We start from the raw sequence: 27,497 nt of genomic DNA, 5'->3' as shown, positions 1-27,497 counted from the left end.
TGCTAACACATCTGGAAAGGTGCAAACCAGTAACAACCAGTGGGAAACCTATATGATATCTGAGAAAACACCACACACAGCTAAAGAGAGTGCACATTTTCCTCCTTAGAGTGTTCTCCAACTTCATGTTAGTCTGACCTCTGCCTGACTACCACGAGTTGCCAATGAGTGCCCTGCAGACAGCTGTGTTTGCTGTCAGACTCTGTCTGACCACAGTGAGAGGCTGAGGAGACCTCAGCAGTGTTTGAAGGGGCAAACAATGGTCAGTAATGGATCTATCATCACAGCTTCAGCCCTCTGAAAAAAAAAAGAGAAAGGAGGCAATAAAGCAGCCCAGCATAACCAGAGGTTTTCCAAGCATAGATGTGTTTGAGCAAACATCAGCAGGAACACACTTCTGATAAAATTAACCGAGAAATGATAAGAGCAATGCTGTCAGAAGCAATACACAGGCATTAATAGTGTGCTGAAGGAGGAGCTGACATCGCTGTGTGCTTTGATGTCCTGTGCTCTAATTAGAGGCGAGAGCAGAGGTGACTTCACAAGAAACCACACCCTTTGCAGATACAGGGCTAAAACAAAGGATGATAGGAAGGAACGTCAGCTTGTGACAAAGGGTAATAATGATCAAACCGTTCATTAATACAATGATGCACAAGGCAAGGTTAATGCAGCACTGTGCAAATATTCATTAACATTTCAGCATATCCCTGGAGGAAATAAATAAACCTGTATAACCAGACACAGGAAGCAGAAGAAACAGAGGCTCCAGAGAATCCCAGATCCTTGTCTCAGCCTAAAACACTGCTGCAGGCTCACTCAATGGGAGTCAGATCTCAGAGGTGCATCTAGGGTTGCAGATGTGGTATATAACTTCCATGGGAAAAAGATCACACAAGTGGTTTCACTGAGACCAGTAGAAGGTCACATCCTTCTTAGCCACTTACTTCATCAACAAAGAGCTGTGCAAAGGTTAGATATTCCTCGCTGCTTGTATTGCTAAAGCCTGGTGAGTATTTCACATTTGTTATCTGCACCACTCCATTAAGTTTCTGGACAGCTGCAGAGTGAAAAAAGAAGACAATTTTATTACATATTCCATAGTTTGTTGACAGACTGAAGCATGCCTGGCCACATGGTGTACATGAAACTGCCAAAGACCAGCCCTTTAAAACATAGCCTTAATACAGGTGAACAGCAGCAGGGCCTACTTTTTCCAGCCTATGGATGCCTCCCAAGAAGGACAGACCTCCCATAGGACTTGCATCTGTCAGTTCTACCTCACATGCTCTGGGCCTTCTGAAATGTTTCTCTATGGCAATGCTTGGGCATTAAACTGCTCTTCCAACCTCAGCTCCTGTCTCAACTCCTTCTACTTGTAATGGGGACACACAGCCCCTCAAGAGGGCAAACCCTTCCAAGTCCTTCCCTCCAGACTCAGAGGAAGGCTAGTCAGCTGTCTGGGATTAGACTTCTGCATTTTAAACTGTGTAAAATGAGATTAATCCAACAGAATAAGCATCTCATCTCTGAAGCTGTGTGTGCTGAATCACATTAAAATGGTCTCAAATGTTTTAGGTCCTTTTATGATAATGCCTTTTTTTTTTTTTTTTTTGGCATTGTTACCACAGACACTGAAAGTGATCAAAGGCAGAAGAGAAAGCACTTCTGAAGACATGATCCATACCTCTAGCATGCTTTTATTAGCTGACCAGACCAGCTGCCTGATATCTCTCAATCCCATGACCATTGCCACCCAATTACCTTCACAGTGCCTTCCGTCTGCTAACAAATCACTCCTAGATTTAACAAGTTCTAACACAATAATGTCATTTATGGGATTTATGGAATAGTTTTCACCAAAGACTCCAAGAATGCTTCCATCTAGCTAAGGATTCACCTTATAATTGTTTCTGAATCAAGTTACCAGTTTTACTTTCTGTTGTACCATCTTCCAGATCAGAGATGTTGCCACAAGGAGGAGCTCTATGTTAAACTTTACCAAATGTGGGGCTTTGCCCTCTCAGTTTCCTGCCTCCAGCTGGTGAGACACTGCTGTGCTGTTCCTCTTGCTCCCCAGGGACAAGAAAGAAAATCAAAAAGGCTTAAGCAGTAAATGGAGCTTTTCAATTGAGGTCAATGTATTGTTGAATTCAAAACCGTACTTTCCCCCATTTGGCCAGCAAGCACCCAAACGAGTTACATGCCTGGCTCTGTTCCTTGGTCTTGCCAGTGCTGGAAGCAAAGGATACAACATAAAGAAGAGTGAGGGCAAGAGAAGAAAAGAAGCACTGGCATGGATGCCGTCCAGGACAGCCAGATGGGAGATGGTGACTCTGTGGCACCAGTGACCAGGGCTGGTGATGTGCTGATGGCACAAGAGGAGCAGGAGAAGTAGCAGAGCTGACTTCGCATGGCCAAAAAACAGAGTTTCCAAGGAAAAAGGAACACAGAGAAACCAGAAGTGAGGCCAGGTCAATGGAGGCCTCCAGGAACAGGAGACTGTAAGGCAGGGGAAGAGAAAAGAACAGAGAAGTGTGGTTTGGGGTCAGGGAGATGTGGAAAGCATGGGGGAAAGAACAAGGTTAAGCTGAAACAAAACATAGGTGCCAGTGGCTAATGCACTAAAGAAAAAATATATTCAGTGATGAGCAGACATGGCAGTATCCCTATAGCAGAAACAAAAAACAAAACAAAACAAACAACAACAAAAAGCTATAATTTAAGGATCAAATCTGACTTCTAACTTTGAAATAAGATTCAGCTCCAATCAACAAAAAAAGCCCTCTAAAGAAAGATCCTAAAGAGATGCACTACATCTGCCCAAACTCAAGCAGATGAAGCCCTCCCTGCCAGCCCTTTTACTCTCAAGTACAGCTCTTGAAAAAATGGTTCACATGTTGTCACACAGCTCCTGGAAATCCCATGGAAGATTTGCAGGGCTATGCTTAGTCCATGCTTCATGAAGAGTAACAGGAAGGCAGCGCTGTGTGTCTCTGAGATTACTGTGGGCTGCTGCTATAGAGTACACAGTGGCCGAGCAAGTAGTGTATATTTCCATGAGCCACACTTAGAACACTGTATGGTTTTTGCTTCATCTGCTTTGGGGAGAGGAAGTATAACATCAGTAAAGCTGTCACCTAAAAGTAAAATTATTTTGACGAATCAATTTAGAAAAAAGTGCCAGCTCCTCCAAGGAAATAATTCTGACATAGACAAACTAATTTCAGCCACCTTTGCCCCAGATCACAGAGACAATTGTGCATCTTTTTGGTCTCTGGGTGAAGTTTTCCTTCTCATGCAGTCACACTGCCATGCATGTGTACCCAGCTGGATGCATACTCACTGTGGTCCATGGCTGGGCTTGGAGTTGGGCTGGGAGCCAAGGAGAAGCCTGGCAGAGCTGGTGACCTCAGGGCTGTGGTGTGATTCTCAGCCCAAGAGCTGTTCTCTCTTTGTGTCACTGTGTGTGTGTTGAGAGTGGCACTGAGAATGGGAGCTCCTGCATCCCCTGTGGCTGGCAGAGCTGTGATGGGGCCATCTTGAGAGTGGACTTGAGGCTCTCCAAAAGCTGCATGACTTCCAGAGATACCAAAGGCTGTTTGGTTTGATAGCATTGGCAATGGAGAACTATGTTGCTCTCGCTTGTCTGTGCCAATGGATGCATTTGTGAGAGTAGCCAGTTGCTGCAGTGTACAAGAGGAAGACTCAGCCGATGAGCTCTGCTGTGATGGACTCATGGTGGTCTGCTGCTCTGCAGCCACAGCTGTGGGGCTACTGTCACTGGCCATGTGTAGTGTCAGGCTTTTATTCCAAGGGGCTGGAGGAGTGCTGGTGGTAGAATGGTGAGGGGGTGCTTGCCCCTCACCCAGGGGCAGTAGAGCAGGGCGGCGTGCAGTGGTGCTTGTCTCAGAGTCTGCAGTGATAGTGGGGAAGGCAGAGGCTTCAGAGCTTGCTTCAGGAGCAAGCTGTGTGCTGCTTGCTACTTCGAGGGCTGTTCTTTCAGTCAAGGGGCTCACGATCTCACCTGCAACACAACAGATGTAGCATTGAAACCTCAAACAAGGCAGACATGTGTCAGAACATGCTGTGTCTGACCTGGAAATAGGGCTGAGACCACACAGCCACATGCAATAGCTTTACAGAAACATTGGATATTTGATAAGGGCACTGTAGCCCATGTGATTTTTGTGGCATTGAACTTGGCTTGTACGTACACAAATTTGAGTTGAGTCTCCTCTTTTGGTTGGCAGGCCATGGGTCAATGCAGGGGAAGAAATTAGCCACAGATACCAAAACAATATTTCTCTGCAGTCAGTCTTTAGGCTAATCAAGGAAGAGATCAGAGAGATTGCGTGCAAAGATACAAAGGCAGCTTCAAAAGAATTGCCTCCTATTTTATTATGGTGGCCCATGACTTCAGAGGAGGATGTTATGGAAAAGGCAAAGATGCTGAACCTTCCCACCAATATCCCATTACATGTTGTTGCTGTGTGACAGATGGCAGCAGAAGGGCAGTCTGACACAACTCTATCTGACCAGTTCGTATGAAGCAAAGGTGTGTCACTGAACTCCTACATGTGAAAAAAATGGCACCCACTGACATTCATTGATGCTTGCTGACCAAACAGTGAATGTGAGTACAGCGAGGGGTGGGTGGTGAGTTTCAGCAGCAGTGACAGTACGTCATCTCTGCTGGTTCGTACTGTTATTGAGTATAACATGTGGGCTCTTGTTCACTGCTGGCAAAAATGAGAGCTTATGTCAGTGACTGTGTTGAAAAACCGTATTCTGTAGCTGAGAATTTGCTCAATCAAATAGTGTTATTGTGCTCTTTGTGTATGTTGTTGTTTCTTGGAAATAAATAGAGGCATTACTTTCAGAACAACCAATGCACAAGGCCTACTTTCAAGTATGGAGAGGTTCTCCTTTGGCCAGAGACTCTAAAGGTGCGTTATATATTTTGTGAGCTATATAAACAGTTGCATTAAAAGCACTGGCAGAAAATTACAACTTATTTCAACTTTCCATGGCAAAGGTAAATGACATGGTAGTCTTTGGCTCACCTTCACAGTTTCTTCCAGGCCGGGATGGATTTGTGTCCATGGTTGTCTTGCATCTGCAGAGGTATGAGCTCATTAGATTGATACAGTGTGCAAACATGGAGCAGTCATTGTCCATGGTAGAAGCACATTCATCCCAATCTGTAAGATCAAAACGAAAAGATCAGTCAGACGGCCCCCCTGTGCACTGAACCAGAAATCATCACAAAAAGTCCTTTATTCAGTATTTGAATTTAAGAAAGTGATCTGTCATCTTCCTGACAGACAAGCTCTAAGTGATGAAGAACACTAACGATGTTGTTGTCCTGTCACATAAAATTCAACCTTAGTTCTTGTCCACTAAAAAATATTGTCTCCAGGTACTGATTTTTTCAGACTTTTACTGTTGTTTTAGGATTAAACGCTTGCTCATAGTGTGTGTATGTACCAAGGCTACCCCATAAGTATACAGTTCTGCATAGCACACCTCCATTAGTAATGGATAGTTCTGTTATCACTAGCTGTCATGAGCTAGGATGGTAAACTGAGTCTGAATCCAAATCAATTTCTGCTTCAAATAAAAGGTAAATGCAAATAATAAGCGCTCTTTATCTCTTAAGAGAAGATGTGCCAGGGGCAAAAGCTCTTCTTATAAATAATTTATTTTCACAGGTAACACTAAACAAATGTGATTCCCTTTGGGATAATCTCAGAAAGAATGTCCTAGCTCATCAAGGCATCACTATGCTGTAAGGGTGTTCCTCAAGTCTAATTTCCACCACTCTGAATGCATTAGAAATGTTTTTTCCATGGGGTCACGGATCAGTTTTATGGCTGAGTGTCTTCACTCCTAAAGAGTTTTGTTCTGGAGTCTCATACTACCACTTGCACCCTGTTCCAGCACACAGGCAAAGAGTGAGTTAACAATCTGCATATGAATAATCTCAATGAATTCCGTGTGACCACTCCCTGTGTGCAGTCACTTATATACATATACATCCACTGCCTCTGAGCAGAGAGTGAAGGAGAGCAGAAAACTAGTCTGAGTGCCGTGTCTTGGGTTAAATACTTTTGATGAGAGGCTCGAATATTGTTTTGAACAATGTGTTATCGTAAGTGCTTGTTCTGCAAACATGCAGAGATTAGTCACTGTGATTAATTCTCAGAAACAAAGGAAAGTCCCAGACTAGAAAGAGAAAGCACAGAGCCAGTGTGCATGCACATACAAGCGTGCATCTCTTTGATTGCACGCAGGCTTCCCCTCTCCTCCCAGTTAATATTTCAGTACTTTTCCCCTTCTTCTCCATTAGATAATTGGTGTATCCATGATTGTTTCCATTAGGTAATTTCATGTGACTGTGGCCAGCATCTGGCTATTAATTTACAGCTTGAGCCACTCAGGGGAAATGCAGGAGCAAGCAGGTCTGACTCAAACACCAGCAGTGGAAGTGCTCTCCCTTGTGACTTATTGTGCCATGAGGTAAATGCAACTCCTGATGGCTTCAGACACCACTGGAGAGATGCTCCAATGCTATTGCCAAGTAACTTACATTCACTAGCTCCACTGGCTCTGAGGGTTTCCTTTCCCATTACTTAGCAGAGCTTTTTAAGCAGACTTCACTTCTGAAACCACATTCAACTACACATCAGGCCAAACACTGATATTGTCTCCTCTGTCCTCCACGCTGCATTCACATGCACTTGTATACATGCACACGCACAAACACACTTCCTGTACCTGCCATATTGTTTCACTTCTCTGGGAATTGGCTCCTGGTGCCACCCAGGACATGGTATTGCTATATTGACCTTGGGCCTGACTCCACACGTCCCCTTGTATTTCCTTGTCATGCCTCATACAACAGACAGCCTCTTCGGTGTCTCAATTAATCTTGTCAGGAAGTTTCATAATTGTATGAGACTACAAAGAAGGATGCAACAGCTCCACTCCCTGCAGTTGTGCTGTCCCTCCTGATTTTTCATCTTTGCGGTTCCAAAGCAAACTCCCTGCTCTGCCACTAAGCCAAGCACCTTAGCCAGTAGGTGGCCAGGCTCCACAGAGGCCCAGGTGGCATTGCTCTACATATGCAAGAAGAACTTCTTCTCCACTCCTGCACACTGCCCAGGACACTCAGACTCTTAGGAGAATATCAATAGTGTTTGTAAAGGACGTTCATGCACATCTGCATCTTGCAATTCAGTCAGTTCCTGCTGGTGATGTGATATCTGTAGGCTTCAGGTTCAGTTTCTCTTTTTTCCTGTCCTCTCTAACCTCCATATGCTCTGCAACTCCAAAGGGAGTTTTCCCCAATCACAGCAAATAAGCTTTTAAGGGCTCAGTGCACTAAGAGAGAAGAATAGCCCATTCTGTTGACTTTGGCAACTCTTTGAGCTCTGTCTGGCTCTGCCAGCTGAGAAACCTGAAGGCAGAAACAAGTCTTTTATAGATAAAAATGGCGATTACTGAAGATCAAACAAAGGCCCAATTTAACTAAATTCCATACATGTTTCTTCAGTCCTATTCACTGAGAGGACATTTGGGAATTTCTTCAGCTAGAGTTCCTAAACCCTGGGCCAATTACAACTCCACAGCCTTGCAGCGCAAAACTGTCTACAGGGCACAAGTATCTAAAGGCTACAAATACTTCAAAGTAACCCTTTCCTCACTTCAGGGAAAGGAAGATATGGCAAACTTCCCGCAGCTGACAAAGAGCAGAGAAGAAAGGAAAATCAATGGGGAAACCATGGGATCCTCTGCTCCTTAAGCATGGTGGGGGGCAGCGGTTCTTGCAGGTGCCTGAGGACAGCGCATGCTCCTTCTTGGCTTTCCTTCCAACAAACCACAATTAGCCCTGCACACTTTGTCTCCCTATTTGCTTCATGCTGGTGATGCTGCACACAATCAAAATATCAACACTGTTCTGCTATTAACATAATAATAAAAATAATTACCTTCCACTGTAGAGTTCTGTTGATCCACCAAAAGTACAGAGCCATTGTACAGGTATGAAAGCACTGGGGCAAAGGTGGAGGCATCAACTGGAAACCCAGGATCCTGCACTGCAATTCTGAGTCTCACAATTATGCTCCCAGCTCGCAAGGATTCAATTTGCACTTTCAGTTTCCCAGATTCATATAAAGCAGAAATGTTGGGTGGAAAGGAATTCCTAATCTGAGTAGAGATAGAGAAGCATTGGCAGTTAGAAACTCAGCAGCAATAGCTGCCTTTTGAAACTGAGCTATGGTGGTACCATTTCTAAAGACTTACATTCCTAAACATTAACAGGAAATGTGGTAAAAATAAAAGTTTCCAAGTGTTTCAGTTATTACTTAGGTACACAGAAGTGTGGATCTCCTTGATGCACTGTTGAAAATGATATATATCTTACCTCTTATCTTACAAACCAAATCCTGTTCTGGTTCAAATAAGCAGAATTCTTTACAAGGTAAGCTTGTATGCATTACACCCATCAAGTTAGCTCTGCAGGCCACAAGAGCTCTCATGTCCCAAGCCTCTCCTATATTCAGCTATACAAAAAAATGAGGGAGAATTCCCAGGATCTTCAATTTGGTGAATTTGGCATCTGACAGCTACAGTCCCTCAGGCAATATACAGGTAGATTTTGGCACTTAGCACAGGCCAGGGGCTGTTCCCAGTAGGCAGTCTGAATGTGAGCATCGTATACTGGAAGACCCAACTGTACAGATGTAGGCTGAGTGTGTGCTTGAGCTTTTTATTCCTGTCTCCAGCTCAAAACATGCCTTTAAATACGCAAAGCAGCACAATAAATCAACCCAGCTTTGGTCTCATTCAGCCAGTTTGCTCAAAAAAAAAGTCCTACAAACAAGCTATTTAAGTGGTCCACATTCAGATCTGGGTAAAGATACAAAATAAATAAATAATTAAAAGAGGAGAGAGGAAAAGAGAAGGGGATAGTGTGCTCCCAGTGTAGAAAAAACAACACAGACATTATTCCCTTTCCTCCCCAACTGCACAATTCTGATTATGTCTGTGTCAGCCTCAGAAGAGATTCACTGAAAAATAATCCTCCTGCGCAACAAAAGTGAGCGCTATGGAAAATAAAACCACATCAAGAGGTTAGGCTTGAAATGTCTCGAGTAAACACCTCTTCTGGACTGTCTTTGGAAATACAGTTCCACTGTTGATGTGCTTTTTTTCCCCCTCAGATTTATACTGACATATGTTTATGGTTTGGGAAGCTGAGAACTGGAAACAGAGCTGATGACTGAGGCCTCCTTGGTGGCTGACTATACTTGAGCATTGAAAATGGCTGCATGTTCTCATATAGTGAATGGAGCTGGAGAAGAAAGCCTGACTAGGTCACTTTTCCATAAAGAAACCTTTGCAAGCAGCTCAGCGCTTAGTGAGATGACAGCACTGAAACCAACGCCAACACTGTCATTTTAATAATCCATTAAAAAGCCTCAAGTTAATTTAGTGAGAGTTTACTGCCAGAGATCCAAGAAAAGGAGTCCCTGTGGCATGCCTGGATTTTTAATTCCTTTACTCTTCTGTAAGGGAAAATTCTTGTCTCCATTGCTAATAAGACCAAGGACTTGATCTCTTTCATCAGTTGGATTTTGTGTTAATTACAAAGAAAGGTCATAGGAAAAAATCCTATGGTTTCCAAAGGTTATTTCAGCTGGGCACAAAATCCTCCATTACCTTAAATAAATTCTAAACTGAAGAAAAATATTTTACCTGGAAATATTTTAACATTACCTCCATAAGCAACAGCCTAGAAAATTCTTCATATGCCGAGCTGCTGGGATCGTGGAGATCTTCAGTGAAGTTGTAGTTGAGAATCCTCATAGTAACACCAAATATCTGAGCATCTGTAGCGCACAACATCAAAACACACAAGAACAAATGAGAAGAGAAAATGATTCAGGCAAAATGGATGCACTCAGACCAAAATATGAAATGCAGAGTCCACAAGAACATGGAGCAGCACACCTGATTTGGGCATGGACTGAGTAAAATAATTAAATCTGGAAGTGAATTTCAGGCATTTTTTAGTCCCAAATGTATACCTGAATGGGGAGGTGTTAAGAGAAATATAGCTGGATTAAAAAATACTGGCATTCAAAAGAAGTTCACTTGCCTCTTTATTTTTTGTTTGCTTTTGTTGGAAGGTGAAAGAGTTTGGGAATGAACCAAGAAAATAAAGCCAATATTCTGCTATACCTCCCCATGCACTTACATCAGGCCCATAAAGATATATTTAAGGATCTATTTACCTGTTTTAACATTTTGATGTGAGAGGATGGATTTTCCACAGCTTTCATAGCTGATCTCTACTGAATACATCACACCTGCTTCCAGTCCAGATACACCCATTTTCACTTCATCTGTTTTCATGTTTTTTACAACCTCCTTGTCCTTGAATACTTGGACTTGGAAAGTATGGTTTACAGTAGATGTGACTTGCCAGGACATTTCAAAGCTGTTGCTGGTAACACCGAAGATTCGATGGTTTGTAATTGCAGGGGGATCTATCCCAGGAAGAATCAACACATCAAAAATGACATTTAATCTTTAAAACACTGCTATCCTAAATCCATTATACACGAGCACTTTGACAGTCAATAGGGGAAGCTCCTCTTTACATCATGTCAAGACAGATTTTGTCCCTTTCACAGTACGAAGTTCACTCATCCATGAACCATCCCACTAGAGTGGTTAATTGCTGGATATTTATTGCTTTTATTTCCCTTAACCATACGTATTTGTGTTGAATCAATAGTAACACTAATAATCAGGCACATTGCTGCAGGTTGCAAAAGAAGAAACAAGTCTGTAAGAGTAAATCTGTGTACTCTACATGAGTTTACATCTGCTTTGCTTGTCATTTAAATCATCAAAATGCACCTCCTCAGGCAAAGGCTGCCTTGATTTTTTGCCTGGAAAAACACCACAGACTGCAGCTTTTACAAGCTGTGAGTGAAGTGGGGGCATGTATTTCACCTGTTTATGTCATGCTAGTCCAATGCCATCACTGTCATGTGAATAGGAAAAGACGGGGCCCTTCAGAGGTGACTCCTCTCCTTGAAGTAGTAGGAGGTATCTAAATGGGGCAGGACAAACTGCCCTCTGGCAGAGCCCTTCCACCCCACAAACAAGAGGGAGAGCTGAGATGACAGTGTTAGACTGAACACGTTTCCCATAAACAGCTGGGGTCAGGTTGGTCAAACATCAGCCCACATGTTAAACCAGAGACAACAATGTGCTGCTGCCACAGCATCTATTCCTTCATGCTAATGGTTACCTTAAGGAAAATGGGTTGCTTTCTTCAGCTATTAGAGAAGGACGTCATTGTTGTCAGGTCTCTGAGGGGCTGCCAAAAACCCACAAGGTGATACCTCCCTCCTCTAGAGGGACTTCAATCAAACTTCTTTAGCTACATCTCAGATCAGAAGCTGCAGAGATGAAGATCAAGAAAACCTGGCCTTTCTCTGTAAATTAGGCAAAGAACTACTAACAGCTATTTCCTCCCACAAGAAGAACAGGATGTTGTTAAAAAAAATATTGTGACCACTATCATTTGAAAGGACCCAAGTCACTGATTTATCTTTATATCTTTCAGGCTTTGTTTCCATCACAGTCCCCCAGACGGCCATAATGCATAGCAGGGAGTATTCACAAAGGCTAACTTCAATGCAACGTGGATGTGGAGAGTTTCCCTGACTCACGTCTCCCACCATCTCCACAGACTGTGTCCCAGAGTCTTTGGTCAGAAGGAGCTCCTGCACTGTCAGCAAAGCAAGCACCTCCATCCTGCATCCAGGATAAGCTCAGGACATGCATTCAGTAGGGCCCAGGAATAAGTGGTACCAGCCTTCTACTGCCTTTGCTGCTATGCTTCCTCATTCTGCAGGATTTGGGTTACCCAGACCAAGTCCCATGATGGGTCCTGCAATTAGCTTGCCAAATATCAATGGCTCAGTGAGCTCAGTGAGCTCAGCACATGGTCACCTCCTCTTCCAGGAGGTAAATCCCCCTAAGAAGTCATGAGGTTAATATTGGGGCTTCCCAGGAGTCAGTTCATAGCACCACAGCTCCTGATCTTTATCTCCCACTCAGGGATCCTTTCTCATTCTTTCTCTGCAGGAGGAGATTCACTCCAAACCTACGACCATTTTGTGAACACCCTCCTGTGACTCAACCAGCTCCAGGAAAAAGAGATCACAGAGTGCCTGAGTTAAAGCAAGGCAATATTCATTCAAATCCAGAGTCACTTACAGCATTCAGCATCGGTAGATTGGTTAGTCATGGACAAGAGACTTGAATTACTTATAGGTGGAGAGCTACTGCTGACATTAATGGTATCCAACTCTGAGCTTGGAGTGGATGCTGCCATGCCTAAGAGAGAAACAGCATTATCAAAGGGTTAAAGCATTCCTAACAAAGCAAATCCAAAGTAATATATTTTGCATTTCCAGCAACTGAAAATCAACATTAAAATTATTACAAATAGAAATTAAAATATTTTCATATCATGTAAGGATAGATCAATACATTATCTTAATTTTTGAAAGGATTGCAAAATTGTTTTCTAACTAAATCGTTGGATCTGCAAATGCTTACTTATTCCATTATCTTTTAGCCTGTTAGAAGGCCAATTGGTGTGTGTCTGTGCATGCCTATGTATTTTTCTGGAAAGAATTATTTCTCACGTTGCCCAGCTCCAGCTGCTTCCAGCAGAAGACTCAGCAACAGAGCAGCAGCTGAAGATGGGGTTGTACCACACCAGAGTCCAGGCTGCGGTCACATAAAATGGGAAGGAGACTTCAAGTACAAGCAAAGTCACTAATCATAGCTGCCTGTGGCACTGGGCAGGTGTACTGACAATGAGTGACACGCTGTGAGGGCCTGAAGCCAGACACTTTGTCAGGTAAGAAAGGACAGCTGAGGGTGAGGTACAGACTGGATCTTGGAAATTAGTACACTGCATTTCATCAGACAGAGCCAGCAAGATGGCTCATGCAGCACCTCCTACCAACAACATGAGAAGGGGCCCTGTGTGATCCAGAAGCAGGTGGCTCCTGCAGAAGTATTCTCAGTATTTCCCAAGGTGAGACATACTTTTCTTACCATCTTTTCTTGTGCTCCACTGGAGAGGGCTGACATATGCTTCTTGGTGCTCAGGGCTGCAGCTGTAGTAACCCTCCAGATTTACACAGGAATTTTGCTCAGGGCAAGCATTGAATTCAGCATAGGAACATTCATCAACATCTAGGAAGAAGAACATAGTTTATATAGATACTTATAGCAGAATCAAGGCTGATTTGCTCTGGATAGGACAAATTCAGTGTAAATCTGTATTTCAGATTTATATACATGCAATTAAATATGAATTTGAGGGACATGGTCAGTGGGCATGGTGGAGATGGGCTGATGATTGGACTAGATGATCTTTGAGGTCTTATCCAACCTTACTGATTCTATGATTCTATGCAGTCAGAATGCTGCTTTTGCCTGAAATGAGCCCCCATTCACTCATAAGCCCATCACTTTTTACTCAGCATGTTTGGATTAAGATGACAATTGGCAGCAGTTTTCTCTCATAGTTCCAGGTTGTCATTCAAACTGGAATGAAGTCAGTGGTGGAGGAAGAAAATCTGCCCAGAGACCACACTGAAAGCTGGACCGAGTTTTCAGAAGTCAGTACAGAATAAGAAGTAACGACAAACAGTATTTATGAATGCGTGTCAGGGGTGAAGATGTTCAGATAACTATGCAATAATAAAACACATTTAAATACCTACACAGTGTTCACAGAAGTAGGCTAATAAACAGCAGTAATTAGCAGACCACAAATACTCCTTATTTAATGCAAGTTACTGGAAGCATCACAACTGAAAAAACAGTGTATCTGCTTCCCAAGAACAATGCAAACACTTAAGAGGCTGCCTAATGCAACTAATGTTTGTGCTACAAACATGAGTACCTGAATACCTAATGGATGAATATTTCATTTATCTATTAAAAGAAAAGAAAAAAAAACAACTGAGGAAGCATGATCATGCCCTTCAAACTGTTCACTCCAAAGTCTATCTTCACCCTATAATACGTGGTTTCAGTAATCTTTGCAAAGTTTACAAGATTCACTATGACTATAAAGCCAAGGATTCAGGTTGGATATTAAAATTTCTTCTCAGAAGAGCAGTGCTGCAGTGGCACAGGCTGCCCAGGGAGGTGGTGGAATAACCATCCCTGGAGGTGTTCAAGAGCCGTGTGGATGTGGCACTGAGGGACGTGGGCAGTGGGCATGGTGGGGGTGGGCTGATGGTTAGACTAGGTGATCTTAGTGGTCTTTTCCAACGTTAATAATTCTGTGATTGTATAATTGATAGTCATACAGATAAAATCCCAAGTGGAATGAAACTCCTTGAAAAGGTTCCCCCCAGGGCCAGGATTATAATAAATAACCTTTCACATCTGTGTCAATCACTTCATACACGTGCTTAACCATGTTCTTCAAGGAAGAAGAAACCTCTGCTAGTGGAGCTGGTTGATGCAGTCCAATCAGAACCTGAGAGGCCACTGTCCCAGCATACATTTCCGCATAGTTACTCTGGATATGGTGCACAGAGGTATTCAAGGGCTGTAATGCACCAGTAATCTGGAAAACAGGTGAACAAACCTTTATCAGTACAAATGTATGCCAATGAGGCATAACTCATGCAATGATCATCATCAGAAACTGTGTGTAAAAAGCACCAATTCAGTAAATTCAGGAAAGAAGCAATATTTAGGTCTGTATTTATGAAATGTGAGCTCTTCTTATTATCACATTTTACAAAAATATCATGCTCCTGCAGATCATGAAATCCAGACCCAGTCTGTCATAAACCCAAAGCTGCTGAGTTGGGGCTGCAGCACACACTACTTAAAATGGAAGAAAACTCTGTTTCAGAACATGAAAGTTTTCTCTGCTCCTTGGCAGAGACCTAAAAATTTTACTTAAGGATCTACTAGATTGATTTTACTTAAGCTCCATGAGGATGAGGCTGACATTCACCAATTAGGAATACATTAGGCCCAAACTATAGGGGGAGAAGCTGGCAAGGTGGTGGTGTCCAGCTCATGGGACCATGGGCTCCCTCCTGGACTGAAGTAAGTGGTAATCAGCAAGTAACAAAACTGTGGACACGATGAGCAACATGCGAGAGCGCTTGTGTTCATACGTACCATGGAATGCAGAAGGCGTGAATGATTCAGAAGGTGGGAATCCACTCTAATTAAGTCATTAAAATCCATTTTCACCAGGACTGTCACATTGTACCAGAACATCCTTTCTGAAGTGCACAAAACAAAACAGCCAAGTCATCTGAGGTGTGATGCCATAGAAAGCTACGAAGCTGTGGGAAGGCTCTAAGAAACCAAAACGAGCTTTAACTATGAGATTACCAAGGGTCCACATGCAGCCACTGGCTTCTGATCCAGTATGCTGCAGGCAGCACTGCCAGCTGAGGAGGAAAAGCCATGCAAGGTCCAGTGGACCCCTAGCACACCCTGTTCAGCCCCACAGGCACAAGCACAGAAACCAGACTTCCTGGAGTCGACCCGAGGCACATTCCCATGTTTGCTTTATGAAGAGCTATGGTAACAGTTGTTCTGCCCACTCCCACCCTCAGAAGGAAAAATTAAGCACGTTTCTATTAGAAGCAGTCTTGAATTTATCAGTAACATACCCTCTGGCTTTGGATTCACACAGCCTGTTCCCTTGGATGAGTTGCAGCATTTTTTCAGCCCTGGACATTCAGCATCGAACGTGCAAGAATAATCAGATGTTTCCATATTCTCCACTGGACAAATACCAGGTCTTGAGGCAAATACACTGGACCTGTTGAGTGCTAAGGAGAAAAGACACTTCTGAGGACAAAAATATAGAAAATTGTTTCCATAAAACTGCTGTTTAATTTATAGCAGACACGTCCTCATGCACTTCAGAAATGTGTCCGATTGTTCAGAGATTTTCATGAGGAAAAAAAAAAGCACTTTAAATGCCATTATTTCCTTTAAAGGACATAAAAATACTCAGGATTTTTGAACTGATGATTTTCCATTTATGATAATGTATAGACGGACAGACAGATAGAAAGATAGATTCTAATTGTGGAGAAATTGGAGCACTACACGACAGAAAACATACCAAGTGCCAGCTATGACTAATCCAAATAATATATAATGATCAAAGTGAACAGGTAGTGTCTATGCTAGAAATCTGGAGTTTTCATTTAACTATTTCCATTCATTTCGCTCTAACAAATTTCTGATCCTACAAACTCGTGTTTAATTTATCAGGTAACTAAAGTCAGTTTGGAGAAAAATGAAAATTATTCTCACTGTAGAAAGCTGAAATTCAGAAAAAACGCTTTTGACATAGTAAGGTCCATTGTAAATGAAAGGTCTATAGCAAATTACAGACTCATACCAAATGCCATCTCTGTGGGTTTTCAATTTGTTATCTGAAGGCTCTGAATAAAAGTGAATCTGAGCTTTCCAGGAAGTAGAAGGGAATACTGAATCTATGCCTTATGGCCTCAGCAAAGTAAGCTGCTTAAATAAGCAAATGATGTTGATTAGTCAAGTTTAAGGCTAAATCTCTGTCACTTGCTGCTACATGCACAAGTCAGGTTCCCTTCTGAGCAAATCCGTGGTAGACTGAAGCCTATTTCATATGGAGAGCTTTAGCTTTGTAGTACATTCCAGAACAGATCTCATTTTTAGCGCTCCAAATCCCCAGTTCAATCTCCAGTCCAGGGATAAAGCTCAAAACACACCACGCAAAACTCAACACGTATAATTTTCAGCCATTTCTGCAACAGGGCTTATAGTCATATTTGCATAAACAGTCCATTATAATGAATTATTTTAATCTGTGTTTTTCGGGGGTCCCAAAATATGCTTCTGAAGGATAATTAAGAAAAACAAACAACACTTAATGACAAGAGTCCACACATCTGTGGAAAAACCTGCCAGAGCCCACAAGCTGAGAAGTGTGTAGGCACTGAGCTGAGACCCCTAGGAATTTCAGAGGCTACTTGAATGTGTATTTTAAAGATTTAGATGCAGAACATATAGGAAAGCACATTTCCACACCTTTATATTGCATGTATATACTTTGCATGCTCACCATCAGTGAGCACAGACTTTACTGGGGCTATGAGTAGCACTTAAGTAGAGCCAGTATTAGATCCACAAGATCTTTGGGCAGCAGTTAAGGGAATTCTATCCTGTGCAATCTGTCCCAAGTTTCTTCTGGGTCCAGTGAGCCTAGGAGCCCTATTCTACTTCCCGGAATGGACCAGGACCCTCTGCTGACTCTGGGACTGATTTCACAAGCCTTTCCCCCAAGAGGATCCTACTGCTGGGAAGCCTCCTCCTGATTTCAGCTGTAGTTTGAACAGGTTTGAGGTTCAAAGCAGCTTCTTCCACCCAGGTCCTCTTCTGCCATGTTGAATCATGGTGTAAACCATCGGTGTCCAACTGTTTGGCTTGCTTGGGCGGCACTGAGTGAAAAAGAATTATCTTGGGCCACACGTAAAATATATAATATAGTTAATGTAAATAGTAACAATATTTATTTTTAAAATATATTCTCTATATATTTCTTAAAACAAACAAACAAAAAAGGCAATAAACATAAAACCAATGGGTTGGACACGTATGGTGTAAGCAATCTAATGGGTCACATGCCATTTCAGAAATCACTGCTGAGTTCTGGCTGGGTGCCACACAAGCCATTTATCTAAAATCTAAAGGCCATCATTTTCGCATCAGCAAAAACAAGGATGGATTCACATAACATTTCCACTTAATTGCAACAAACCCACTTTGCAAATTGTATTTACACTTTCCCTTCGATCAACTCAAGGATGGTCATCCAGAGCTATAACATCCACTAAGCTGTGGAGCAAGCCAGCCAAATCGTCCATCAGTCAGAAAACAGATAGGCTTTCCTCCCTCATTTTCTGCATAAACATGTAGAAGAAGAAACAAAGCACCCAAGGCTTAGCAACTGAAATCACCAGCCTGTGCCCAGGAGAGGTGGGGGCATGTCCCAAGCAGTGGGTGCTGAGCGACCCTGCTGGCTCAGCCCAGGTAACAGAGACAAGATGAGAGGGAATGGCCTCGAGTTGTGCCAGGGGAGGCTCAGGTTGGATATCAGGAAATATTTATTCTCTGAAAGAGTGGTGAGGCATTGGCTCAGACTGCCCAGGGAGGTGGTGGAGTCACCATCCTTGGAAGCATTAAAGAAATACGAGATGCGGTACAGAGGGACATGGTTAATGAGCATGGAGGTGATGGGCTGGTGGTTGGACTATGTGATCATAGTGGTCTTTTCCAACCTTAATGATTTGATGGTAGATCAACATCATACAACCTTGTTTTGGGTATCTTTGAACCTTGCTAGGCTTTACTTGCTCAGGTGGATGTTGTCCATCCTGACTGCCTATCCAGGGCTTATGTAGGGCAGGGGGCAGCATGCAGATATGTCAGCTCAGCACCTGATAAATGCTTAGTGACCTTTCCTATGAAAAACTACAACACATTTAGCAGGACACACTTGTAACAGAGGAAATTTGGCTGGGACACAAATGTGGGATGATGTGGGAGCATGCTTTCAAAGCACAGTGCTTTGGCACTTTCCCACCCTGAAGGTATGTTGCAGCATTTCCTGTGTGCAGTAACACTTATGTCCCATAGGTTTCTAGTGGCAGTAGTGGGAAGGGCCACACCACAGCACTCTCTGCCCCAGTGACACCCAGCACAGACATCTGCATACAGGTCTGAAAGATCCAAGCCCCACATGGGAGCTACTTGGATGCCTGAAATGAATGGATTTCTGACTTTACAGCTGTTTTCTGAAAGTCTGAGGAACTTCAAGATCTACTTAGTGACTGGGGACCACTCGCTGTCACCAGGCTTCACACTCAATACTGTGCTGAAGGCAGCACTGAGTGCTTTGGGGATAAAAACTAATAAGTGAAAAACAGGAATCACATACTGGGTGTCTCAGAGTGGGCACACAGTGATGTGATTCCTGCAGCTGCAAAAGGCAGATAGCGTCCTTCCCCTCCTACTGCAGTGTGAAAATAAAGTGCTGTCTGGGCATCACCCTGGGATTCACCTCAGGAGATGATAAATAATTCTCTGCTCAGAGAGAGGCTTAGCAGAGCACTGAACCACACAATGAACCCAGAGCATTGCTGGGATACTTTTTAGGGGGGTTCTGCTGCCCTTGGAAATATGGTCCTCGGGGCAAGGCAGCAGGTCAGGGAATGAAGAGGGTTATTTGTCTGCATGCACATGCAAAAGGAGAGGAAGCAATGACTGTTTTCATCTAATTCTAATTTTAGAATTCTAGCACTTCCTCGCTATTAGAGACTTGATTTTAGAAATAGGTGAAGCAGATTCTAGAAGCGGATGCATGCTGTCTAATACTATCCTAATGGACTGATGGGCAATTAATGTGAACTACCAGTCCAACTTGATTAATGATTAAGTTATTTTTGCCCCAGCAGTAAGGAAATAAGAAAGCAGAGCCTGCCATATCCCAGGCAGGGGTAAATGTTTCCTTCAGGAAAGAAAATGCTGGGGGCAGCCAGAACCAGATGACTTAAAGGTGGTGCAGCCTCTTCAGCTCCTGGTAGGATGGGGAGCATGCCAGTGTGGATAATGTCAAGAAGAAAGCAACAGAAGTTCAGCAGAATGTTGTGCAGTAATTTCAGCAGTTACAGTTTCTCTTTTCATCATTTATTTAAGACTATGTCTAGACAGTGCATTACCATTCACTGAATACATATATGACTAATACCCTGAAAAGCAAAGATACTGGAATAATTTAAACAGAGAAATCACCTAGAGGCCAGACAAATCCTTTTATGTTCTAAAATATTCCCAAATTAACTTTGACAGGAAAAGAGTCAAGGTGACCACAGTGCTTCACATGCAAACCTGCCCAGAGCGTATATCCACAGTGTGGCGGGGGCAGATTGGAAATCTTATAGCTAAACTTTACAGGATATTTAAAGATTTGTTAAAGTTACAGGAAATAAACTCATACACATCTCTCAGGCCTACAGTTTCTGAAGAGATGCTTTTAAAAGGCATATAATTATAGGGGGAAAAATATTTCAAGTGTTAACCAGGATGACTTTTTATCCAACCAGGAAGATATCCAGAGGCTCTGAAACACTTTGAAAATCACAGTTCCTCAAGGGGTTTCTTGTGTGAACAGAGACAACCAGAACTAGCCAGTCACTCTCCAACATCTGGCTGACACAGTTATTTCCTTGCACTGGGGAACCAGAAAGCAGTTTTCTCCAGCTGCTTCTCAACCTTGTCATTGGGTTAATTTACTTACTCTACACATATGCACACATGCATGCACATGTGTGCATATAGAAAGGACCTTACTGAAGTGACTATTCAACATTAATTAGACCTACTGGAGACTTCCTCAAGCCTGCAACTGCTGCATGGAAAATGTGCAATATTTTGGGTGGGTCCTTTGCTTGTCAAACAAGACTGCCTGGAAATACTATAAACTTCTGGTCATATTTTGCCCTGGCTGACGCTCCACCACAGTCACTGAGACAAAAAAGAAATTGCAGGATACAATAGCAAGGGATAATGTATGCCTCATTATTATTTCCTTCTTCTCTACCAAACTGTTTTAAGAATAAAACACAACAACTTCTCCTGGGTTCTGATCTTTCTGTTAAAAGCAATTTCCTGTTAGATACAATATTCTTCTACCAACTGTTGAGAGAATCTTGTAAAAAAAAATGTTTGGAGGTTCATTTTCTAATGCTCTGAAGTAATTTAAAGGCAGGATGAACACATTCTTCTTGACACATCCCATGACAAGACATATGGCTCATAGCCTCTCATGTCTCATTATATGATCCGATGCAGGATGAGTTCAGGGGCATTCCCATATAACTTAGTCACTTAAATCTTGTGACCCAAAAGGAGAGCCAGGGCTGCAATAGGACCTTTCCTTTTTGATCTTTTGTCACAGTGATGGCATTATGTAAATTCCCATGAAAAGGGGAAACAAAGAAAAAAGCAATGTCATGCTGAAAACCAGAGATAAATTAAGCCTTGTAGAAGTTTTCTGGGTGCTGGAACAGCCTAGTGAGTCTAGTGACATCCTATCTAATCCAAGGTTCCTGTTCAGGTTAAAATCATACAACTTCTAAGAAGAAGATGCATTCAGTTAAAACAAACAAACAAAAAAGTTATATGGATATAATTTGAGTCTTCTCAAACAAATACATACAATCCAGTGCAAAATGCTACCTGAACAATTTTTTTTTTTTTTTTTTTTTTTTTGCAAGCATAATTTCAGTTGGATAACAGAAGTTCTTAAAGAACTTACTATAAATCAAAGTAAATCCCTGCTTTACCAAAAAGGATTAACAAAAACATTTTGCTCCATTTTAATGCTATTGGAAACATGTCGAGTTACACAAACTTACTTTTGTAGACCAACAAATACTGGAACTTTGTCAGAGGAAACCATTGGAGATTCCATAGAAACCCATTTTACTCAAAAAATCCCTTCCAACTCTGAGTAAAATCTTGCTAAAAGTAAAGAATTTCCTGTTGAAATGTAGTAATACTCATGTGAGAAGTGGGAAAAGCTTCCATCTTCAGTCAAAGATGTTTAAGTCCTCTAGAGTAGAGTCTTACTGTAACTCAGAAGTTAGATCAGATCCACTAAAATGGTCACAGTTTTCAACAACATTGTCCTAAGTAACCAAGGCAGTACCTGAGAGAATGGATCCTAATGTACTTTTGGTAGGAAAGCAGGTGGTAACATCTTGCCCAAAGCCTCAGGTTGTTTTAAATTAACACCAAAATTAGGTTAGCAGCCAGGAAACTATGTTCCAAATCAAAGGAAATGCTATCCTAAATGCATTCTAAATTACTTCTAAGAAAAAAAGTTCCTACGGTAAATGCAAGCACATTGCTTGCAAATACAGCACGTTGCACTGATACATGAGCAGCCCCACTTGGCTGCAGATATTGGCCTGAACCAGGACAAATAATGAGCCCTTTGAGTGATAATAAGAAAGTACCTTCTTCTTGCTCACCTGGAACTTTGGTGAATTTGTGAGTAAGTGTGGTATATAGGAAGAACCATGAACACGAGTTTTTCAGGTCTACTCTTTGTCACTTTACTGTGGATTTTTGCAGTCTCACTTGTTTTAGTGAACCTACTACCCAGAACTGAATTAAGTATTTACATGTTTCAGTTTAAGTGAATTCTCTTTCATAAAAAGCATTTATTTCAACAATTAATCTGACTAAAACTTACCCAAAGAGCAGTAGAGCCCAACTTGCTCATATCCTTCACAGCAATCTGTAAAGTTGATGGTCTCAGGGACTTCAACTGTACGATACTGTGTTTTGTAGTAGATGCGGGGACATACCATCCATGGTATCCATCCACCACAGGAAGTGTTTTTCTCAAAGGACTTTTGGTAGGCAACCATTTTTAAAACATTTTTGGTCAGGTTGTAGTTGCACAGATGATAGCCTAGCAAAGAGAGGCCTCTTTCTAGGGGAAAACAAAACAGGAGAGGGATCAGACCTAACTTTTCACCTCATAGCTGTAGTGTTCTCTGCAATTTAATTTTAACATGATTAGAAATTAGTTAAATAGTTAAAATAAGTTAAAAATATCAAGAATTATGAGAAAACATGAAAAGAATCAACATAGATGAATGATTTCCAGGAAGGCTGATGTTAGGAAGAATGTCAACTCAGAAAAGGGACAGAAGAAAGAATTAGTAGTGACTGCTTGTCACAGCAACCATTTCAGTCTCAAAAGAATTCATATTGGCAGAGAATTCAAAGAGTTCTCAATGCCTTCAGGAACAACGCAGAAAAAGGGCAGTTTAACTCGAGTAAGTGCAAAGCAAATTAACATCCATTAATAGAAATGAATTGTGGAATAGAGTAAGCAGTTCCAGAGCAGAGTCATCCAAGTACTTTAGATGTCCACTTGAGGCTCACGCTGCCGAAGTCCACTGACTATTAATGGAACGAAGCATGAGCAACTCATGGGCAGATGAGTCACAGGAGATGTCTGGAAAAGACATCCTTCAGACACTGCCCTAGGCTAAAACTGGGTACTCATACATCAGTGGGAAGGACTTTCAGGTATCTAGCACAAAAAGTATTCCTGGAGCTTCTGTGCTGCCTTTCTGCATTTGTAGTAAACGATATTAGACCAGGTCCTTTGAGAGATGCTTTGGTTCATTGATATAAGTGAAAGTTGTTCTAAGTTCATTAACATAATACATAATGTCACAAAGATCTGAGAATGGAACACCATTTTTGAGATTCTGAAACCAGCAATGATGAGGACTGATGTTAGTTTTGTTACATGTCCTGCTTAAAACTGAAGTACTTGATCGGGAGCAGTAAAAAGAAAAACAAACAAACAGATGTAGTTGAGTTAGCAGTGAGCAACCTACAGTCACATCACAGACACCAGGCTGTATTTTAATAAGATACTATACAAGCATTAGGGCTGACTCAGACTGTGTCCCGTTAGGGAAGGAGATGGGATAGAATTAAAAAGGCCTGTATCATCCTTTAGTCAAAGCAAAAGAAGCTTTAATAAGGATAAACATGATTTAGCTGGAGTATGTGGTAGGATTGTTTCTGAGAGCTCTTTGGGGACCAGAGCCAGACAACTGACCGAAGTTTACATAGTGTGCATAAGCATAGAATTAAAATACTTAGGCCTTATTTTATTTGCACAGCTTACCTTTTTCCAAAGAAGATGAAAAATGTAAAAAGAAGAAACCAAAGAAACCATTCTTCAGGTTGTTAGGACTCCTCTGCTTTTGTCACATTTAGCTTTCCAGCTAAACAAATGATATATGTACAACCTGAATAGCAGTAGTAAAATAAGATGATCCATTTGTCATGCAAGGACAGTTTAGAACAATGTATGGGATAGACACACTGAGTTACAGTATGTCTCTCAAGCTGGCTTACTCCACCAAGTAACTCAGAAGGTTTTCCTCCAGGAAGAGGACAGAGAGATCATGAAAGCCCACATTCATTTATGTTCTCTCTACTTGGTTAGAATTAGAATCTCACTCAGGAAGAGGAGAAAAAAGAAAAAAATACTGGTTGTGGATGTATTATCATGGTTCAAGCCATGCAGGAACTCAAAGCAAACGATCAAGTAAGGACAACACTGAAGACCAGTATTTTTGGTGCAGAGCTGAGGCTGCCGCAAGGACATAGCACTGGGAAGCTAGAAATTCCAGAGTCAGCTGAGCTGGCTTAGGCTTTACAGCAATGTGCAACATAAATACAGGTATGAAACTGAGAATAAAATGGTATAGAATTAGACACAGTCTATAATTAGAAGCTACAGCTGTCAGTGCAGATATGAAATCACATTTCATACTTAAACACTGATCCTAGGTATGGAATGAGGCTGCCAAAGAGACATGGCTATGGTGGTACAGATAGAGACTAGACTAGAAGGCAGCACAGCTAACCTTACGATCACCTGTCATTTTGATCCAGTTTAAAGTAATTTTGGCACTCATAGAGTTCAATTATTTGCTGACAGCGGTTTCCTGCTGAGCAATGTGACTTAGATCAATTTGTACTCCTTAGTGAATTGGCTGTCAGTTCTTATTACCCCCCATCTGTGGGATTAAGGCACTACTGAGGAGAATCGAGTAGCACTAGCTGCATTTTTTTTCTCCAGCAGCACAGAGCTGAAATCAATAGTGGAAAGGAATCAGCTGGCATTAACAATGCTACCTCAGACTTGTCATCTTTGGGCTTCAAGTTTTTATTTCAGCAATCACCAGTTTTCTGCACTGGCAGAGAAAGTATTAATTTTCTTATCTTAAACAAGAGGAAAAACCATTAAAGCAATTGCTTTGTTAGTAGAAACAAATATTTAGAAGAAGCTGAAAGGCAAGTCAATGTTAGGAGCTCAGAATTGGAAGCCAAATCTGGAGCAGAGTCAGTACCTGAGAGTATGATAAAAAAAAAATCAGCAAAATAATAATAATAATAATAATGATGATAATAATAATAATGTTTGATAACATTTGTGCCACAGATTTAGTCACAGTTCTGGAAGCCTCACAAAAGCTGCTCCAGAAATGCCACCGTGACCTGGAATCTGCCAAATCTTTAGCTGGAGGACAGCAAGAACCAGGGACAAGTCTCTCTCCTGCCTTGATGAAACCTCAGAAGCAATCTGTTGGAACAGGGGGCAGAGCCAAATGCAGCACTGTTAAGAAGCAAAGGCTCCAAGATACAGGGAAAAAAGGGCTGAGAACTCAGTTTTACTGGATGTTCCAAGCTCAAGTTTTCTTAAGTCTGTGCCACTGTCTTTTAACAGCAGCAAACAGGGTTTTGCTAACCCCTGATCTCTTGCAAAAGCTTTTTTAAAAGTGGCTTTGGCATAATGGCAGAAAAGCCAGCAAGACATGAAAAATATGGCTTGGATTTTAACTGAGACTTGCAAAACCACTTAATTAAAAAAATGTAACAAAACCCAGCCAAAAATCACAGTATTTGTCACTGAAATAAACCAACCAAGCAATTAAGAACACATTAGGATTTAATTTAGCAGTTAAAACCTAGCAATTGGATTTGGTTCTTCCAAATTGCAGTGCACAACATATGTGAAAGTTAAGCATGTCACCTACAGTCTCATTTTTGGCATCTCTCAGAACTTGCTAGGTACATTACCATTTAATTTCCTATTCAGGTTTATTTTAATGACAATTTTCATAAACATTCACACATTTTTACATGTAAGGCAACAATCCTATTCCTTCATCTATGGCACAGAGAAAAGAGAAGGCCTGGGGACAAAGCTCTGTTTTGTCCTGGTGGGGTTTTGTTCAATTAATTATCAGCAGAGTTTTCTTAAGTGTTCATTGTGACCTTCCCCATTCTCCAGACAGTTTTATTTATTTCACACAAGGATCTATCCCACACCCAACACATGCTGTTTTACATAAAGGCTGTGGTTCTCTGCTCAGCTTTGCATCACTTACCTGTGATTTCATTCCCCTTTCCCTGCTGTGTGGCTGCCCAGAGGATAAGAACAGACACAACACACAGAGGAGGGATTCTGGCCATCTTATTGCTGTCCTGGATGGGCCCTTCTGTTTTGTTTGCAGAGCAGTTGAACTCAATCTTCCTCAATTCCAGACGTTAGGATTAAGGGAAGCAGAACGATGTTTCTGTGCCTGTTGCTGGTGGATGTTAGCTACTAGCAACAGAAACAAAGGGACTCCAGTGGGAATTCTGCTGCTTCTCTCTCCTTGGTGCTCTCTCCAGGGAACCTACCTCATCTACCTGCCTAGCTTCACACCTCTGCATCACCCTGAAAGCTGAGCATTTAAAAATTCCTGGTTTAGTTCATATTTATACTTCCCAGCACTTATTCTTTCTTCACCCTTGAATACCTGACAGCTAGGAAGCAGGTTTATGTACCTCAGCTGTCAGGTACATTTAACATGAATTTTGTTTCTGTTCACATGTCAGGTAATACTGGTTTTAGGACTTATAACTAACTCTGTACCTTGAAAACAAACCCACCTAGTACATCTCTGTCCATGATTTTTACTGGACATATGTTCTTTTACAGTCTGCTCTCACAGTGCACCTCGTTTCAGCACAAGTTCACCATCACATAAACTAGAGCAAAGCCAGGCAAACAAGAACCCCTAGTAGTCAGATTGTGAATCAGTACATCTAAGACACTAAAATCCCTTTCTTTTCATCACGTAAATCATGATCTTCCCAGGAGAAACATGCCTGCAGCTTTACAACGCAGGACAATAAACTTTCAATACAACATCACTTGGTTTATACAATGTAAAGGACTGAACAAAACATGATGTTTTATGAGGAGCAGACAGTAAGGTATGGAAAAACATGGATTTGATTCTTTGAGCTGTTATAGCGTGTTCAGACCTGCACTTAAATACAAATAACAGTGTCTTAGGCAGTTTTGTGTTTAAGATAGAAACAGATGTAAGGGTGTTGGAACCACAAATTCTTTCATTTCTCTACATCCAGAATATCAGAATACCACTTCCATTAAACACAACCAGGCAAAAATCTTTCCAATACTCACAAAGTCATGGCCTTCAAATGAAACATGCCTTTGGTGAAAATTGGAAAATGCATATAGGAGAACACTTTAACCAAGTATATAGATATATATTGGCTTGGAAACACTGCGGCTATGCCTAAGGAGAATGTATACCACAGCACCTCTTCTGCCTGCACCAGGCTGCCTGATTGGGTTGCATGTCCCAGGTGCACCATTTATATCACCTAATAGAATGAGGAGGCAGCAGGGAGTCTCTGCCTTTAGACTTTACAGAGCATTTAATTTGAGTCAG

General features: G+C 41.8%; 1 protein-coding gene across 4 annotated transcripts in view; it reads right to left on the bottom strand.

Moving 5' to 3' along the window:
- UMODL1 (uromodulin like 1) overlaps positions 1-27,497 on the bottom strand; it is a 64,226-nt gene that overhangs the window by 18,247 nt on the left and 18,482 nt on the right. For 2 of the 4 annotated variants that reach the window (XM_015883153.2, XM_015883145.2), the window contains exons 1-13: positions 26,139-27,487; positions 22,403-22,645; positions 15,762-15,923; positions 15,259-15,365; positions 14,497-14,689; positions 13,159-13,299; positions 12,307-12,426; positions 10,305-10,559; positions 9,787-9,899; positions 7,995-8,214; positions 5,067-5,204; positions 3,347-4,027; positions 948-1,060 (exon numbers count right to left, since the gene is read on the bottom strand). In XM_015883153.2, the coding sequence (XP_015738639.1) occupies positions 948-1,060; positions 3,347-4,027; positions 5,067-5,204; positions 7,995-8,214; positions 9,787-9,899; positions 10,305-10,559; positions 12,307-12,426; positions 13,159-13,299; positions 14,497-14,689; positions 15,259-15,365; positions 15,762-15,923; positions 22,403-22,645; positions 26,139-26,223 (2,571 nt within the window). In that variant the 5' untranslated portion in view covers positions 26,224-27,487. Of the gene's footprint in view, positions 1-947; positions 1,061-3,346; positions 4,028-5,066; positions 5,205-7,994; positions 8,215-9,786; positions 9,900-10,304; positions 10,560-12,306; positions 12,427-13,158; positions 13,300-14,496; positions 14,690-15,258; positions 15,366-15,761; positions 15,924-22,402; positions 22,646-23,079; positions 23,205-26,138; positions 27,488-27,497 lie in introns of those variants that run through there. The other 2 variants (XM_015883161.2, XM_015883170.2) reach the window with 2 other exon arrangements.

Source organism: Coturnix japonica, chromosome 1 (assembly GCF_001577835.2).
Source record: "Coturnix japonica isolate 7356 chromosome 1, Coturnix japonica 2.1, whole genome shotgun sequence".
Lineage (NCBI taxonomy): Eukaryota > Metazoa > Chordata > Aves > Galliformes > Phasianidae > Coturnix > Coturnix japonica.
Note: the sequence above shows the minus strand (reverse complement) of the source record. Positions and strands in the feature narration are given on the sequence as shown.